The sequence below is a fragment of the Opisthorchis viverrini genome (genome assembly GCF_000715545.1).
Source record: "Opisthorchis viverrini unplaced genomic scaffold opera_v5_38, whole genome shotgun sequence".
Taxonomy (NCBI): Eukaryota; Metazoa; Platyhelminthes; class Trematoda; order Opisthorchiida; family Opisthorchiidae; genus Opisthorchis; species Opisthorchis viverrini.
The window spans coordinates 875,639-889,833 of record NW_008751695.1 but is presented as its reverse complement, the minus strand read 5'-3'; the positions used below and the strand labels follow the sequence as shown (position 1 = coordinate 889,833).

Genomic DNA, 14,195 nt, shown 5'->3' with positions numbered 1-14,195 from the left:
GTGATAAGTGACAGAAAACCACAGGTATTTTTCTCGATCATCACCGGATGCCGTGTTGGCTGTATCGGTGGATTACTCATTTCAGCGTAGGAGGATCCGACTCTCAACTTTTTTAACTTTCCATCGCATAAACTGTTCACGAATTCGACTTGGAGACAAGTTAGCTGTTGTGCGGGTGAGAGGAACATAATATGTACAACGGTCATGTCCTACCATAGTAATTTGAGTATGTAGATGTATGTCGTAGTGCGTTGGCAGTCAATTGTGCACGTCATTTCTTTGGTGCTTTGTGAAGAGATAATGGTAAACCCCTTTCAAAGCCATACGATAGAGGAGGATATAGTAAGACAATAGAACTAACCGTTAACAACATCATGGTATGTAACATAAATCGTCAACTTGCATGCTTAGTGGGTCTTAAATGAAACTCGGCACACTTCGAGTGAATCTCGACGAACCTTATGGTTTTACGCTAATGAAGCATCAGTGCCAACACTAATGTTACTGTCTTTGATGATGATGATTCCTTGGATAACTTTCTCTAGAACGCTTAGTATGGATATTTCCATTCTTTTGTCTTTCGGTTCCATTGGGCTCAATTAGGTTGAACAGTGTGGTATTTCAGAACTTGGTCTGTTTGCGTAGCCTTTCTGTTAACCTCCGTTCACATTTGTTTGTTTGGCAGTCTCGTTGTGTGGAATTGATGTAAAAATGTACAGAATGACTGGAATTATGAAAAATTGGAAAAAAATCAATGAATACGGGTTTTTAGTGGGCTGATGTTGTCGAGTGAGCAGCATCGGCACATTAGGATCCTCCAAACCATCGTACAGTAGTTTCGTGAGCAGATGGAGTATACTGCAAACGGATAGTTGGGTAGTGACTCACTCAGCATAGGTTCGCTCGATTTCTGTTTCATGGCAAATAAACCAACCCACTAAATCGCAGCCTGCAAAGAACTGTTGACTGCAATTTTCTTTATTTTGTGTACTTTGCATATGTAGTTTATTTGGTTTAGCCGATAGGGTCAACTCACTCTGAAGTCGAAAAACTCTGGTATGTCCTTTTCTTGGAGTAATCGTACAAAACACCAGCCAGATTGCCGGCACTTTCGAAGGCCTTTGAACCTGATGTTATCATCGTATGCGTCAACTTTCTGTTTTGCTGCTCCATATTTGTTAACGATAGTGTAACAACGAATAATCTTCTACCGTATGTTTTATTGCCCGGTTAGTAGCCCAAATTAAGATCACAGCTCTCCTGGATTTTTCCGGCGATATATGTCACTATAATTAGTGACTGTTAATGCTTCGAGTGTGTTGGGTTTCGGCCTTTCACTACATTCATTCAGTCTTCATTCTCAAAGAACGGAATTGTATATACTCCCCCTGTACTGTTGATTTTGTCAAGTAGATGATATACGCCTGGATGAAACAAGCAGTATGGAACAAGCTGCCGTATTCCGTGACCTGGATACCTTCCTCGATGCGCAGCTCATGAACATAAACTTCTTGGGTGTGCCCGACGGTCGACTTGTAAGTGGTTTTGACATTCTTTGCACTGTACTCTGTGAAAACACCCCTATATATGATTGAAAATCTCATCACTGTGGTTGATGACATTTGGTCTGCTCACTCCTGTGTTCGTTTAGCTTGCCTTACACCCTTACTTTAAGTGATGCGTTAACTTTCTGTTGATATCTTACCGTGACATTCTTGGTTGCAAATCCGCTAGGTGTACGCTTCACGCGAACTTCCCGTAACATGCCTCCCTCAACGGAGGTCCAGCCTGGTGGCACACGTCTTCAGTATGCCCATCATTCGATACTACGTCGATGTGTGCTGTTTTTGTCAACATACGCCATACGCTTGTCTTTCATCGACGACCTCAAATACCTGCTTAACTGCAGTAGAGCTAGTAAACATCTGAAAGACTGGATAGATAACAGAACAGCCTCCAGATGTAATGCAATCCGGGTTAGCTTGTTTGGTTTCACGTTACAGAGAATGGTTACTTAAATAATGGAATTTTTTCCGAATTTTTCATTCATCAGTCAAATAATTGGTTCTCATATTTAGCGAGACACGATACTTGTACCCAGTCTGCCATTAAGTAGCCGCTGACATCATTTATGTGGAATGGGAATCTTGTTTTACTGAGCTATAAATTTTGTTATTGACTGGTACAAAAACACTAGGTCATACAGCTGACGACCTGGTGTCTTGTGAATTGAGCTGACCCCTGGGCAGACACGTTACAGGTGCCGAATGAGGAATACGTTTTCAAAGCACACTGAAGCGTAGACCGGAGTACACTAAACTCCTACGGTCGATCAGCCACGCTGCAGAAACCGGAAAATTATCCCATTTTTCGGTGCATTGTTCTTGTCACTGGGTTGTTGAGAATCCATAGGCGGTGTTGTGCCCCTCCCCCATATTCATTTAATTCCGGATGTGGATGTTTATGGATTAGTTCACGAATGCTCCGCTTAGTTAAGTGATCTCAGATGTGGACAGAAGCATTATGCGCAAGATCATCCATGAACCCCGGATTCTTCATTGGCACTTAGCGGAAGAAATCCTAGCTGGTTTACTTCAATTATTTCACGCGATCAACAAGAATCTGTCTCCGAAGCGTTATCTACACCAATACCGCATTGAGGAGAGAGCTGATCGTTAAGTCTTGTGTAGACTCTTTGATGACACGGTTTTTTTCCATTTTCTGACGAGAATCTTTCCGGAGTACACTAAACTCCTACGGTCGATCAGCCACGCTGCAGAAACCGGAAAATTATCCCATTTTTCGGTGCATTGTTCTTGTCACTGGGTTGTTGAGAATCCATAGGCGGTGTTGTGCCCCTCCCCCATATTCATTTAATTCCGGATGTGGATGTTTATGGATTAGTTCACGAATGCTCCGCTTAGTTAAGTGATCTCAGATGTGGACAGAAGCATTATGCGCAAGATCATCCATGAACCCCGGATTCTTCATTGGCACTTAGCGGAAGAAATCCTAGCTGGTTTACTTCAATTATTTCACGCGATCAACAAGAATCTGTCTCCGAAGCGTTATCTACACCAATACCGCATTGAGGAGAGAGCTGATCGTTAAGTCTTGTGTAGACTCTTTGATGACACGGTTTTTTTCCATTTTCTGACTGAGAATCTTTTGTCCCAATTGCTTAGCAGCGTGTGACTCAGTTTGATCTGTCTTATCTGTTCCTAATGCGATGTAACTAGTTTTTTTTGCTTATCATTCTTTCAGTTGAGCTTAATTTGAATTTATTCTCTTCTTCACACTGACAGGCTTCAGCTAGCGTAAGTCATTTATCTCACCCGTTATTTAATTGTGGGCCTTTGTGTTTTAATGCGATAACATCAGTTTCCGTCTCGAATTATATTATTACTTTATTGCGGCCGAGTCCTATTAGAGTATCGGCTGGCTCCAAGACTAGCCCTAATCTGACCACCAATGTTTGACTTTCTGCTCCAAGAACTGCACAAGTGGCAGCCGGACCTTGTTTCCGGCACTGATATCGTGAACGGACTGGAGGCAAGGTGACACAAATCCGATTCGATGGTCTTAAGTTGCCTGCCTTGACAATAACCTTAATTCCAACATGAGCCTTTTTCAGTAGCTCATAATCCAAGTTGTGGAGTTCGAATCACTGCATTCATCACTGCTGGATATGTGCAGCTAGTTTTGGGGTGCCGGGACGGCGCTTTCAAACTGTTTCGCTCGAGGCCAGTCGATTATTTTGGGTGTGATCCTCAGTCACTACTGATTGGATAACTCTAGCTTTTGCCTATTTCCCGTAATGACCAGAACCTGCGCTTGTAAAGTGCTTCAGAACTTTGTTCCTAAGACTACTTTCCAATCCTCGCTGTTGAATATTCTTGAATACTAGAAATGCCACTTCGGCATTATAGCTGAGTATCACTAGCCCATCCTTCGCTTTTCCGTTCTGTAGGATGCGGGAACTGAGGTTTTTAAACATGTGAGCTATTTCAATATCTTAGAACAAGTATTGACTGAGCACTTGGAGAGCGTTCTCGCTGTAGTGGTGCTGATTATAAGATCCATTTTAAGGCGTGTTACCTAAGCTGTTGTTGTTACCTACCGACTCAAGACTATCCTGGTTGTCACCTGGCAAACTAACGCCCCCGGCGTATTCCCGGTCGGATATCTATGTATCCGCAGTGCACTCCTCCGTAAACTCTGAGACGCTATTCGTTATTCAGTGAAATGTGACTGGGATGACACTCCTGTCGTACCCTGGTGCAGCCCTTCAAGTTACAAGGCTTTTTACCATGTATTCAAACTAGGGCCTTTATCCCCTCCGCACTAACCAACAGCTCACATCATTTCTTTCATACCCTCCCACGCAGGCTTCTGCAAGCGTAAGTTCCAGTATTCTAGTGTTTTCAACAATTTACCTGACCCCCTTCCTCTTTCATCTCTTTTCGGTTGTTTTCAAAGCTTAAGTGACCATACAAATGTAGTCCTTCTGTCGTTAGTTTCTGTTACTGATAGTAGCTCTTACTTCCCCTTATTCACTGTCCAGATCCATCATTATAGCGTACACCTCCCTTCATCGGCTGGTTTCTTACACCGACCTTTAGGCAACTGAAGCTCCATTGCATCATATCTATTCGGTTTTTAATTGGTCTTCTGTACGGTCGGCTGCTATCGATTGTAATATTTGCACACAAGAAAACTATTCAGGTATTTCAAACTCAACGTTTCCCTCAATGCCATGTGTACCTCAAGGTACTATTCCTGTTTTGAGTAATTTAGCCATGTCCCCCATTTAATGACCCAACGCACAAGCCAGATCATTTTCTAGTAGATTATTCTCATACAATGTTGTGGATACCGGTGCCACATGGACCCTCACGCATTGCGTCGGCCTTGACAATCCTAACTAGTGATCTACAACGTAGAACAGTTGAGTGGATTTCCTCAATCATTAGGTTGAAGAGCTTAACAAACTTCTTTTCGGGATTAGTTCTTGGCACTATGGAATCATCTGAGCATCTGAGTGATGTCAAATTGCATGTCATCTATATCTATCTGTGGAACGTATGGCCGAACTAGTGGTTACCATAACCGTCCCCCTTCATTGCTCGCTTTTGTTTATTTTCAGGAGGATGAACCTAGGCGCCCGTGGGGTGTTCGCGGTCAGTCAATCACATGTCATCAAGAGTTTAGTGATGATGGGGTAGAACAAGTTGCCGATATGTTCCCAACAGTTAGAGCTCCGCTCTCAAAGTCGTTCACGCAACACTCCGATGAACCTCTACCTTGGACTAACAAGCGCCGGAGCTTTCCAGCTTCTTATAGCACTGAAGTACACGTAGCACCGGGGTCTGATGAGCCTGACTGGGTTCCACACGCTCCATGTTGCACGAGTTCGGGGGAGCCGTGGCAACATGCATTGTCCAGTTCGACAGTTGGTGCTGAGGGGATTCCGACTCAGCATCCACCTTTAAGGAACGCACAGGTTGATGCATATGCCACAGTCCGATGCGTTGCGGAGAATAACAACTTAATATTGCCCAGTTTTCCAAATAATGGAGATCAACCAGGCGTAGAGATAGTCACTAATACGCACTTGGCCACAGTGAAGCGCCTGTCCTTCGATCGCATTGTGGAACCCTCCACTCCGTCATTAATAAGAACTCCAAGCAGAGATGATGATGCTTTTATTCTGGACCGACCCGCAAGTCCAGTGGACAGAATCGATCTGACCCGAATTCGTCAAGTACGATTTGAACGCACAAATAAACGATTGTCACCAACCTTGTCACATCACTCTGTACTTAGCGATCCAATCAAGACTTACCCTTCGTTGACTGTGTTAGATACAAATTCAAGTCAACCAAAAATGCGTAGTTCAGCTTCTTTGCCACAAGTGCTGATTTCTGAACTAAAACAACCTTCAAAGTCAGCTGGATCCGAGATATCGTCCCCGTTCGAACCGATTTGCCATTCTGGAGCTCAGGATATCAGTTCCCCTCTTTCCGTCCACGCTGAGTTGTCATCGTCTCCCAGCCAAACATCGTTAACGCAGGACACGCCAATGTCAGGTCGAACAAATCACGAGCTCGAAACTCCACATAGTTCGTTCTCAACTTCAATTTTGTTGGCACCCAACGACTCCACTGCTGAGAATGTCTTGAAACTGGCTTATTCTAGACCGAAGCCTTTGCGTTCGCCGATTAAGCGTCTGTATGCTACTGGACTTCCTAGTCGCATCAGTGCTCCACCGTTGGTGAAAATTCATAAGGCTTTCACCACCAAACGGCATAGTCAAAGTGCCGAAGATCTCCCACATTTGGCCAAACCAAAAGTAAGTTTCTTGGTCCCCGGTGCAGCTGATGAGCAACCACCAGAAGCCTCCCAACTACTTTCTCATTCTCATTCATTAAAAGATCTCCCAGTCACTTTATCTTCCGATGCCGTTATCAAATCACAATTTGCGGAGGATGGTTCGTCCGATTTCAACATCCATGCAGCACTGAACTACTACAATCAACCTCCAGAAATGCAGCAGATAGTATCTAGAGATCAACCAAGTGGGTCCTCTTGTTCGATCGTCTCAATCACCGATAAGGTCATCGTGGTCTCCGATGCTCCACCCGGTCATAGCTGGATTGACTTGGTGAGTACTTTTCGCAATATTGCCTCATACGCGATCGATCAAAATGAGGTGTAATGTTTGGCGGTAGACTGAATCACCGTAGAGAATGAGTTGCTCCTCACCTTCACCTTGTCCGTAAACGTTTTAGCTTAAGATGGGCGATTTTTTTTTCAAAATTTGTGCTAAAATACTGGTAATCACGAAGTTTCTGTTTGCTTTTTTCGGGCATACATTAGTGAGTAGAACCAAACCATTGAAGGGGCGCCACTGTACAAAGCTTGGTAGTGCGTCTCTTCGGGGAAAACTAGTCATTACTGTCTTTGGGAAGTTACCGATTTCGTTGTTTCGCTTAGGTATGTAATAACAACACTGATGGTAGATGGCATGACATCAAGGGACTGCTTGGTTAGCAAATACAGTCAATCCTAAAATACCGGAAACTTTACATTATAGCAGTTCGATCAGGCAATATCTGTTGTTGAAGCCCAATGCATTTGTATTTGTTGCATTCAAATTACTCGCGAACTTCTGCGTTGTGCGGATTTTGAAGGTACCATTAAGGTCCATTTAGTAAACGACTGTATGCTTCAAAAGTTGTTAGCCCAGTTTGCCGTCGCTTTCACTCACATTCCAATCTCCGAGCGTCATGTATTTAGTGTCGCGTAAAATCCGTAAATCCCACACTGTGCACTAGTAGCCCTGTAGCCGTCCTTCAATTTGACTAGTAGCTACTTTACGCGTGTGAAGCTAAAACCTTTCAGATAGTCTCACAATTCGAGATCAGTGTAAACTCAGTCCTATTTAGTCCCGCTAGATAAGGGCGTGTGCTATATTCCAAACTTATCTAAACTTTAAAGCTATAAAAAGGATTAGATCAGCCTTATGTGGTAAAACCGTCCCATTTGGTGACCATTTTGAAAAATCTACATTTATTGAGTTGTACATGCGTGAAAGGCGCGTTTGTAAGAAACAGCGTTGATTTCTTTCTCCACACTGTAACCTGGTTCTTCATTTGTGGAGGCCGGGCACAATAATTCATCATTCTTTCCGGAAAGTCGTTCATCGTTTCCCAGACCTTTACAGCTTTTTCTCCTCTCATCACACGGAGGCAAATCCCTCTAGCTGACCAGCACGTGTCTAGGTGTTAAATAGTATCACTGTGCCGAATACCACCGCTTGACTGCATTCGTACCACTAAAACCGTCCCAGGCAATTTTCGGTACGTGTTCATTTGGTATTGTGAAAGGTTGCAGTACAACACTGAAGAGCAAAGCAGTGGACGGGCAGTATCGTTACCCTTTTGGTAAATAAGGCACTAATATTCTTGGCACTGCCGCTATCCATAACTCGACTGATAGCTGTTAAGGGGTCTCTGCGCCTTTGCTTTGTTAACCTTATTTTCTCGGGAAGAAACATCCGGCTTCGCATGAGCCGTTTATACCACCACGATTTCGCGCAAGCTTCCAGTATTCCAACTACTGTTGTGAGATAACAAAGACCAACTCGTTAATTCATTTCAACGTAACCTGTGACCTGAGGGAACCGCGATAGCTGGAATACTGTAAGTTTTGCAAGGTCCAGACGCGAGTAACCGAAAAATCAGGATTAGATAATTACGTGCATTCCTGTCAGTAACTCGACCCCCAACCACTTAGTTCTATTGAGCTAGCAAACCAACTAACTCCGATCGATTTTTGGAACAATAGGCGAAATTCACCCACGGCTGAAAACCTACGTTGTAGGTTCGGTTGATCCAGGTAAACCGTACTTGGTTTGAATTCTGGCTTACATTTGGCGTTTGACAACTTTTTACTTGTTACGTGATATACACGCTGATCTCAAACAACTTTCCTCTTTTGAAACAAATGATTTTTTAACGACAGAAGAGCTTAAGATTGTTTTGAATAACCCAGCATATATACCACAAAGTCAGGAAATCTAAATCAATCAAGAACTGATGTTACACCCTGCCGTTAACCCCATTTACCTAACAGCGACTGTCTACTGTAGTGGTATGTTTTGCACCAATCTCCGAGTGACGATAGTTGAAATTATTCGTACTGATTGTTAGCCAGTTATGTATCCTCTGTACGGCCAAGGGCATTTTATGCCAACCTTAACTGTTGAAATGCAGTAATCCATGTACCTTGTCATATTTGGCTAGCGATATCTGATTCTAAGTTCCAACATAACATAACTAGTTCCGTTCGACACTGGGGGGTATCATCATTTAGTGTTTGTTGCGAATTCGGTCACCATCCATGCATGTGCCAAACCTTCGAATCTTTCTTTACAGCTTGATGGAGAGAAGGACTGGATAACGATGGCTTCTGGGCCACTTGCGATACCACCAGTCCCCGCTCAAATTGACGTAATCAACAGGTTATCCAGCGTTTGCGGTTGTCTGGCCAGTCGTTGTTACGCGTGCGTTGTGACTGCATCTAATTTGTCCGGATCCACCTGGGAAGATGAACAGAACGAGTTTCGTAAATTCAGTAAGTTTGCCGTGGTTGCAGTACCCAGCGCTCTGCCATTTAGGCGACGGATGTTTGAATTGAAAACACTCGAACGGAGCATTACGCTCTTACTCATTTGGTGACACTAATGCATGCTAGCGAAACCCGTTTTCACTGTTTCTCATCAAGAGAGTGGGGTATGTGTTCAATCAAATCAAATTTCGGATTTTGGGGAGCAGACCACTGCAGTGACCAGTCCACATGGCCGATCAAGTAATTTTGTCTGTGAGGGGCTAATAAAAAAGGACAAACAATAAATCTTATTTTAGGGGAAATGATTTAGCCAATTGTGATATGCCATTTACGTCAAGTAGTTCGCATTGTTCGTTGTACAAAAGCCACACCCTTGACGTATGATGTGGTGAACAGACGATCTTTCGTGTGAAGGCATTACATAAAGCGACCAGCATTTGTACATTTATAGAAGTAGCGGTGCTGCCTTTCCCTCAGAAGGGAGGGTTAAGGAAGGGCAGCGCTAAATGCCGCAGTCTGATTGACCGTGAATGCCAGTGCCTTATTCAGTACGTTCAAGTGGTTTAAAAATAACATCTACCGTGCATAGTATCATTAGGTACCCAAGTCGCTGCGCCCTCAGGCTAGGCAAGCTACGCGCAATCAAGTGGGTCAGACTACTGAGTCATTCACGGGAAGTAGCTGGTCTTGAGACAAACTAACCACTCGGTCAACCTATTCTGGAACCATTGGATGAAGGAGTACCTCTTAACCTTGCAGACGATGTCAAAATGGCTTAAACAAGGAAGGAGCCTGAATGACAGTCAGTGTAGTGGGAGAAGGGAATTGCCGAGAGGGAAGTTCAGTCGACCGATAGGGCATTAGGGGAGTATTCCGTCGAGACGTACGTCAAGTATACTTGCTGAACGCCTCCGGCCAGGATGCTATAAACTTCAAGGAGCGAAGCGACTGAGTGGCTGATCAGTTTGTCTGCTCCACGTGACGTAATGGATGAGGAAGTTTGATTCCTGCTGCGAATCAACGGTTATTTTTCTAGTTTTTTTGACTACTCATGAGTAGAGTGACTCACCTGTTTATTATATCGTCGTTTTCCTTCCTTCCTCCTGGTGAGGTCTGCTTACTCTCGATTTACTAACGTTAAGACTTTGTTGGCTGCCCAATTTCGTCTGCAATTTCGTATCAACTCCACCTATTTCTGAGTGTCTGCTCCGACGGATAAATGGGTCGACCATTGATCGAGCTCTGAGCCGAGCGCGGTATCCGCGGCGCCAACTCGAATTCCCCATAGTCCTGTTTTTTTTAAAAAAATTGCCTTTTATAACACCTACCCGACAGTCTTTGTTGAAAATTTGTTTCCAACGGGCTTCTGATTTGACACCTGACACGAGTTGCTGCATCGGGCCGTCAGCTAATGGCTACAGATACATCCATTTTATGTCAAATTCACCCGTTTTTCAGACAGTTTCCCTTACTTCCCAAACATACTGATTATATTCCGCGTCCTTATCTCTGTATACGGCCTATTCACACTGCCTGACTGCTCGTACCCGGGCGTCTGTCTATATATCTTTTGGTGCCTACGCGCTATTGCTTTCGGAAAGCCCTGCTGTCTCACTGTCCCTTTTTTCTGCTCTTACCGATTGCGTTATTATTGACTGTACGTTCTGCCTAATTCGTGGTGTCTATTAACCCATGTGTTTATAGAACCAGTTCTCGATACGGCATCCACTGCCCTCATCCATCTGTTACTACTACCCACTGAATACGAACTGCGCGTAGCCCGATAGCTGCAGTCGACTTGTAAGGTCCTTAGCTGACCGGATCTTACAGCCCTCTAGTCAAAACCAAATAACTGGATATACTCTACCAACACCGAATAATATGCTAGACAGTAGTGTTTAAAGTTAAGTATATCAGCAAATAACCATTTCTTATTACTTTTCCTCGCCGAAACTCGAAACGCGCATGCAAGGCCCTTCTATAGTAATGCATCTCAACGGGCTCTAAGACAGCTTCTCCACGTTTTACTTTTCGACTGTCGAGTGACCCAGAAACGACACCGTGGTCTCTTTGGTGTGGTTATTGTGCTGAGTACGGTAGATATAAATACCGTACTTGATTGGATTTCTGTAATCAGACTTACCGGATCTGTCCTTGACCAGCAAACTGAAACCTCAAGTCTATTCATTATATTTCCGTCTTCCAACAACCTGTGGTGTCAAGGACACTTTTAACGGAGAACTTTTCAAACATCTCTGAGTGGCAAAGTATGCGGATGTGGATGACTCATACATTCAAGTGGGAGAACCGGTAAGCACGAAAACTATCCCGTCATCATATTTAGCATAGATGCTCCCGGTACCAAGGACAATGACCGGTTCATACAGGCGTGCGCTGGTGACCGCAAGCACAAACAGTGAACGCGCGCTACGAATTTGTGCGAACAATTCTGTTCCTTTCAAACACCAACGACACAGTATCCAACGGCTTTTCGTTTGGAGCTGTTATTCTCCCAATCAGCCTTGGGTAGGAACTGATGTTATTGCAGTAATTTTTCTTGATCATGGCCGCGTGCGAATCTGTCGGTCATTCTGATGTATGTATGCAGATCATGCGCTAGTGTGTGTGTATGTGTGTGTCGAAGATGCACCGAAAATCAAGCATTTCTCTTGTCTAATGCCAATTCGTTTATCGTTCACTTGTGTTCGCACTGGAATACTCCAAGACTATGTTCAGCCTGATGGTCGGGTAAATTCTAGTCTGTCGAACTTCGTAATGGTGTTTGTAGCGGACTTTGATACATACGCTGGTGCTTTACTGGCGTGTAATCATAGAAGCTATTTTTGAGGAAAGAATGATTGCAGCCAAGCATTCCTAGGCCCATGGGGGAAAGACAAACATTATCGGACCTTCTGGAGATAAACTAGAAGCAACGCTATTCACCATGCCTAATCAAGCTTAGATGTCATGCGAACGAAACGAAATGCTGTAATAGCGTACTGTCTCTTAAAAATTGCCTATTGATTCGTCTCGTCCACCACTCGCAAGAAGAAACCACGAGAGAATCGATGCGGGTGTTCGATCGGGCCAATGCGGTCTATAGTGCAGACCTATCTTCGAATCAGGACCTGCTGCTCCACCGGAACTTCACGGTTAAATGTCCCGAAGATATGCTATGCACCTGTTAGAAAAGTACCAAAATACGGGTTTCATCCGTTTCCCTGTTTTGGACATGGCTCTTTTGTTCGGAAAATTCGGAGGGAGATAACCCTGCGAACATATTAAACGGCGTTTATTTTCTGAACAGATATACACATTTTCTTCATATGATTGGCAGCCAGGTTTCAATCGAATTTCAGTATCACTTAATTTATTGATAAAATAGATGACTTGCGCTCTGTGGAAATAGGTCTAGAGAAGATAGGTTAGAAGAAATTAAACTATTGTTAGCCAGCGGATTTCATGTTCCCCGTCATAATGAAGCACTTGTCATTTCTTAATGTTCCTTACAGGAGTACCTTCTGTGCCGTTGGTCTTTGTTCGTAATTCTTCTTCATTCGAATGAAACTGTTGAACTTTTGCTAACCAAACTCACCCTGCTCCCTTCCACTGCACTCATCCATAGTATCTGCGGCAGAACTTATCGTCAACGGATTACGTCCGCCTTATTTTTTCTCGCGATTGAGCCAGGTAAGTACCACAAGCAACGAAGTTGTTTCTTTTCTTGGTTTCTGTTTCAATGACCTGCTTAACCGATTCTCCCTAATGCTGATCTCCTTCACTCAGGACGGCTTGGATGAGCAACTGCAGTCGACACTGGACTCCGTTTCGGTTCGTTTGGCAGACACCTACAATGGCGTACAGTCTACGTTGCATCGAACGTCAAAGGTAAGCCTGATTGACAATATGGTTATGAACCAAACGATACCCTTGGGTTATGGCTCTTGATATTTCGGGCATTAATCGGAATTTGCACGGCCTTTTTTATTGTTTATCAGTGCCGTCGTAATTTCAATCTCATTTGGAATGACTGCGATGTTCATTGTCCTCGCTGGAGTTAATTACGACTTTCTTTGTTGGGAGCACAGCTGTCGCGGTTTTGTAAAGAATATTCACATCATCATTCTGTTTTACCTTGGTCTCATCCGCTGTTTCAGGTCTTGTGCGCTCGAAACCTGCAGACAACGTTGGAAATATTGGCTCAACTGCTAGAAAGAATGGTCGAATTCCTCAAGCTGGCTTGTACAACTACCCAGCAGCTATCTTCCGCCCTAGAAGAATCTGTTCCCTCACAGGACGATTTGCTTGAACGAATAGTCTTCTTCGTATCACGTGTTGTCCCGCATTTGGTCGAATCTCCCATTCTTTACCCTGTTCCTCCGGCAATCAACGCGCACGGATGTGTTGAGGATGACAACTGCATTATCTTGAAACGAATGGTTGAATACTTTGATTGCGTCAATGTGAAAACTGTTGACACTATCGCTAGCGAGCTATTCGGCTCTCTGGTCGCACTTTACCGTAGGCGTTGGAAATATTTCGGAACACGGTTAGTTAGCATACAACCGTCCCCACTAAATAGTTTTTGTGTTTGAATGGTGTCGTACTATTTTTAGCTGAATTCGGCTTTAGGCCACTCTCGATAAGTTCGTCTCGAAACAAAAATTCCAAGTTTAATGTCTATACCTGGCGGCTCGGTGGTTCTGATTATATATGCGTTAGCATCTTGGCTTGACTGGCTGAACTGCTCGAAAGAAGCATCCTGCCCAACCCATGGCAGAAGTGATTGTCAGACATCTGAACCTTGAACAGGAGGTCAGATCCCAACGTCAACCCCTTCCATAAACTGAATGCGTTTTTGCCAGTGATAAGTCTTTCGGAAAACAAGAAAAAGCCACACGACTGAATCAAGTTCTGGTGTCTCCTGCATTGTGATGACTGAAATTTTTTGAAAGAACCTCGTGTAAATTTCGGTGGTAAACAAAACGTAATATTGGCTCATCGTATTCTCAGACGGATTATTGTAAAATGCCTGTGGTTTTATATCTGGATTTTGCTATATA

General features: G+C 43.9%; 1 protein-coding gene across 1 annotated transcript in view; it reads left to right on the top strand.

The window, feature by feature from the left end:
• T265_02924 (hypothetical protein) overlaps positions 1 to 14,195 on the top strand; it is a gene marked incomplete at both ends in the record, with an annotated part of 95,809 nt that overhangs the window by 78,414 nt on the left and 3,200 nt on the right. Inside the window, 7 exons of the mRNA XM_009167288.1 lie at positions 1,414 to 1,542; positions 1,735 to 1,807; positions 5,098 to 6,664; positions 8,940 to 9,138; positions 12,758 to 12,822; positions 12,919 to 13,020; positions 13,290 to 13,681. Coding sequence (XP_009165552.1) covers positions 1,414 to 1,542; positions 1,735 to 1,807; positions 5,098 to 6,664; positions 8,940 to 9,138; positions 12,758 to 12,822; positions 12,919 to 13,020; positions 13,290 to 13,681 — 2,527 coding nt within the window. The remainder of the gene's footprint in view (positions 1 to 1,413; positions 1,543 to 1,734; positions 1,808 to 5,097; positions 6,665 to 8,939; positions 9,139 to 12,757; positions 12,823 to 12,918; positions 13,021 to 13,289; positions 13,682 to 14,195) is intronic.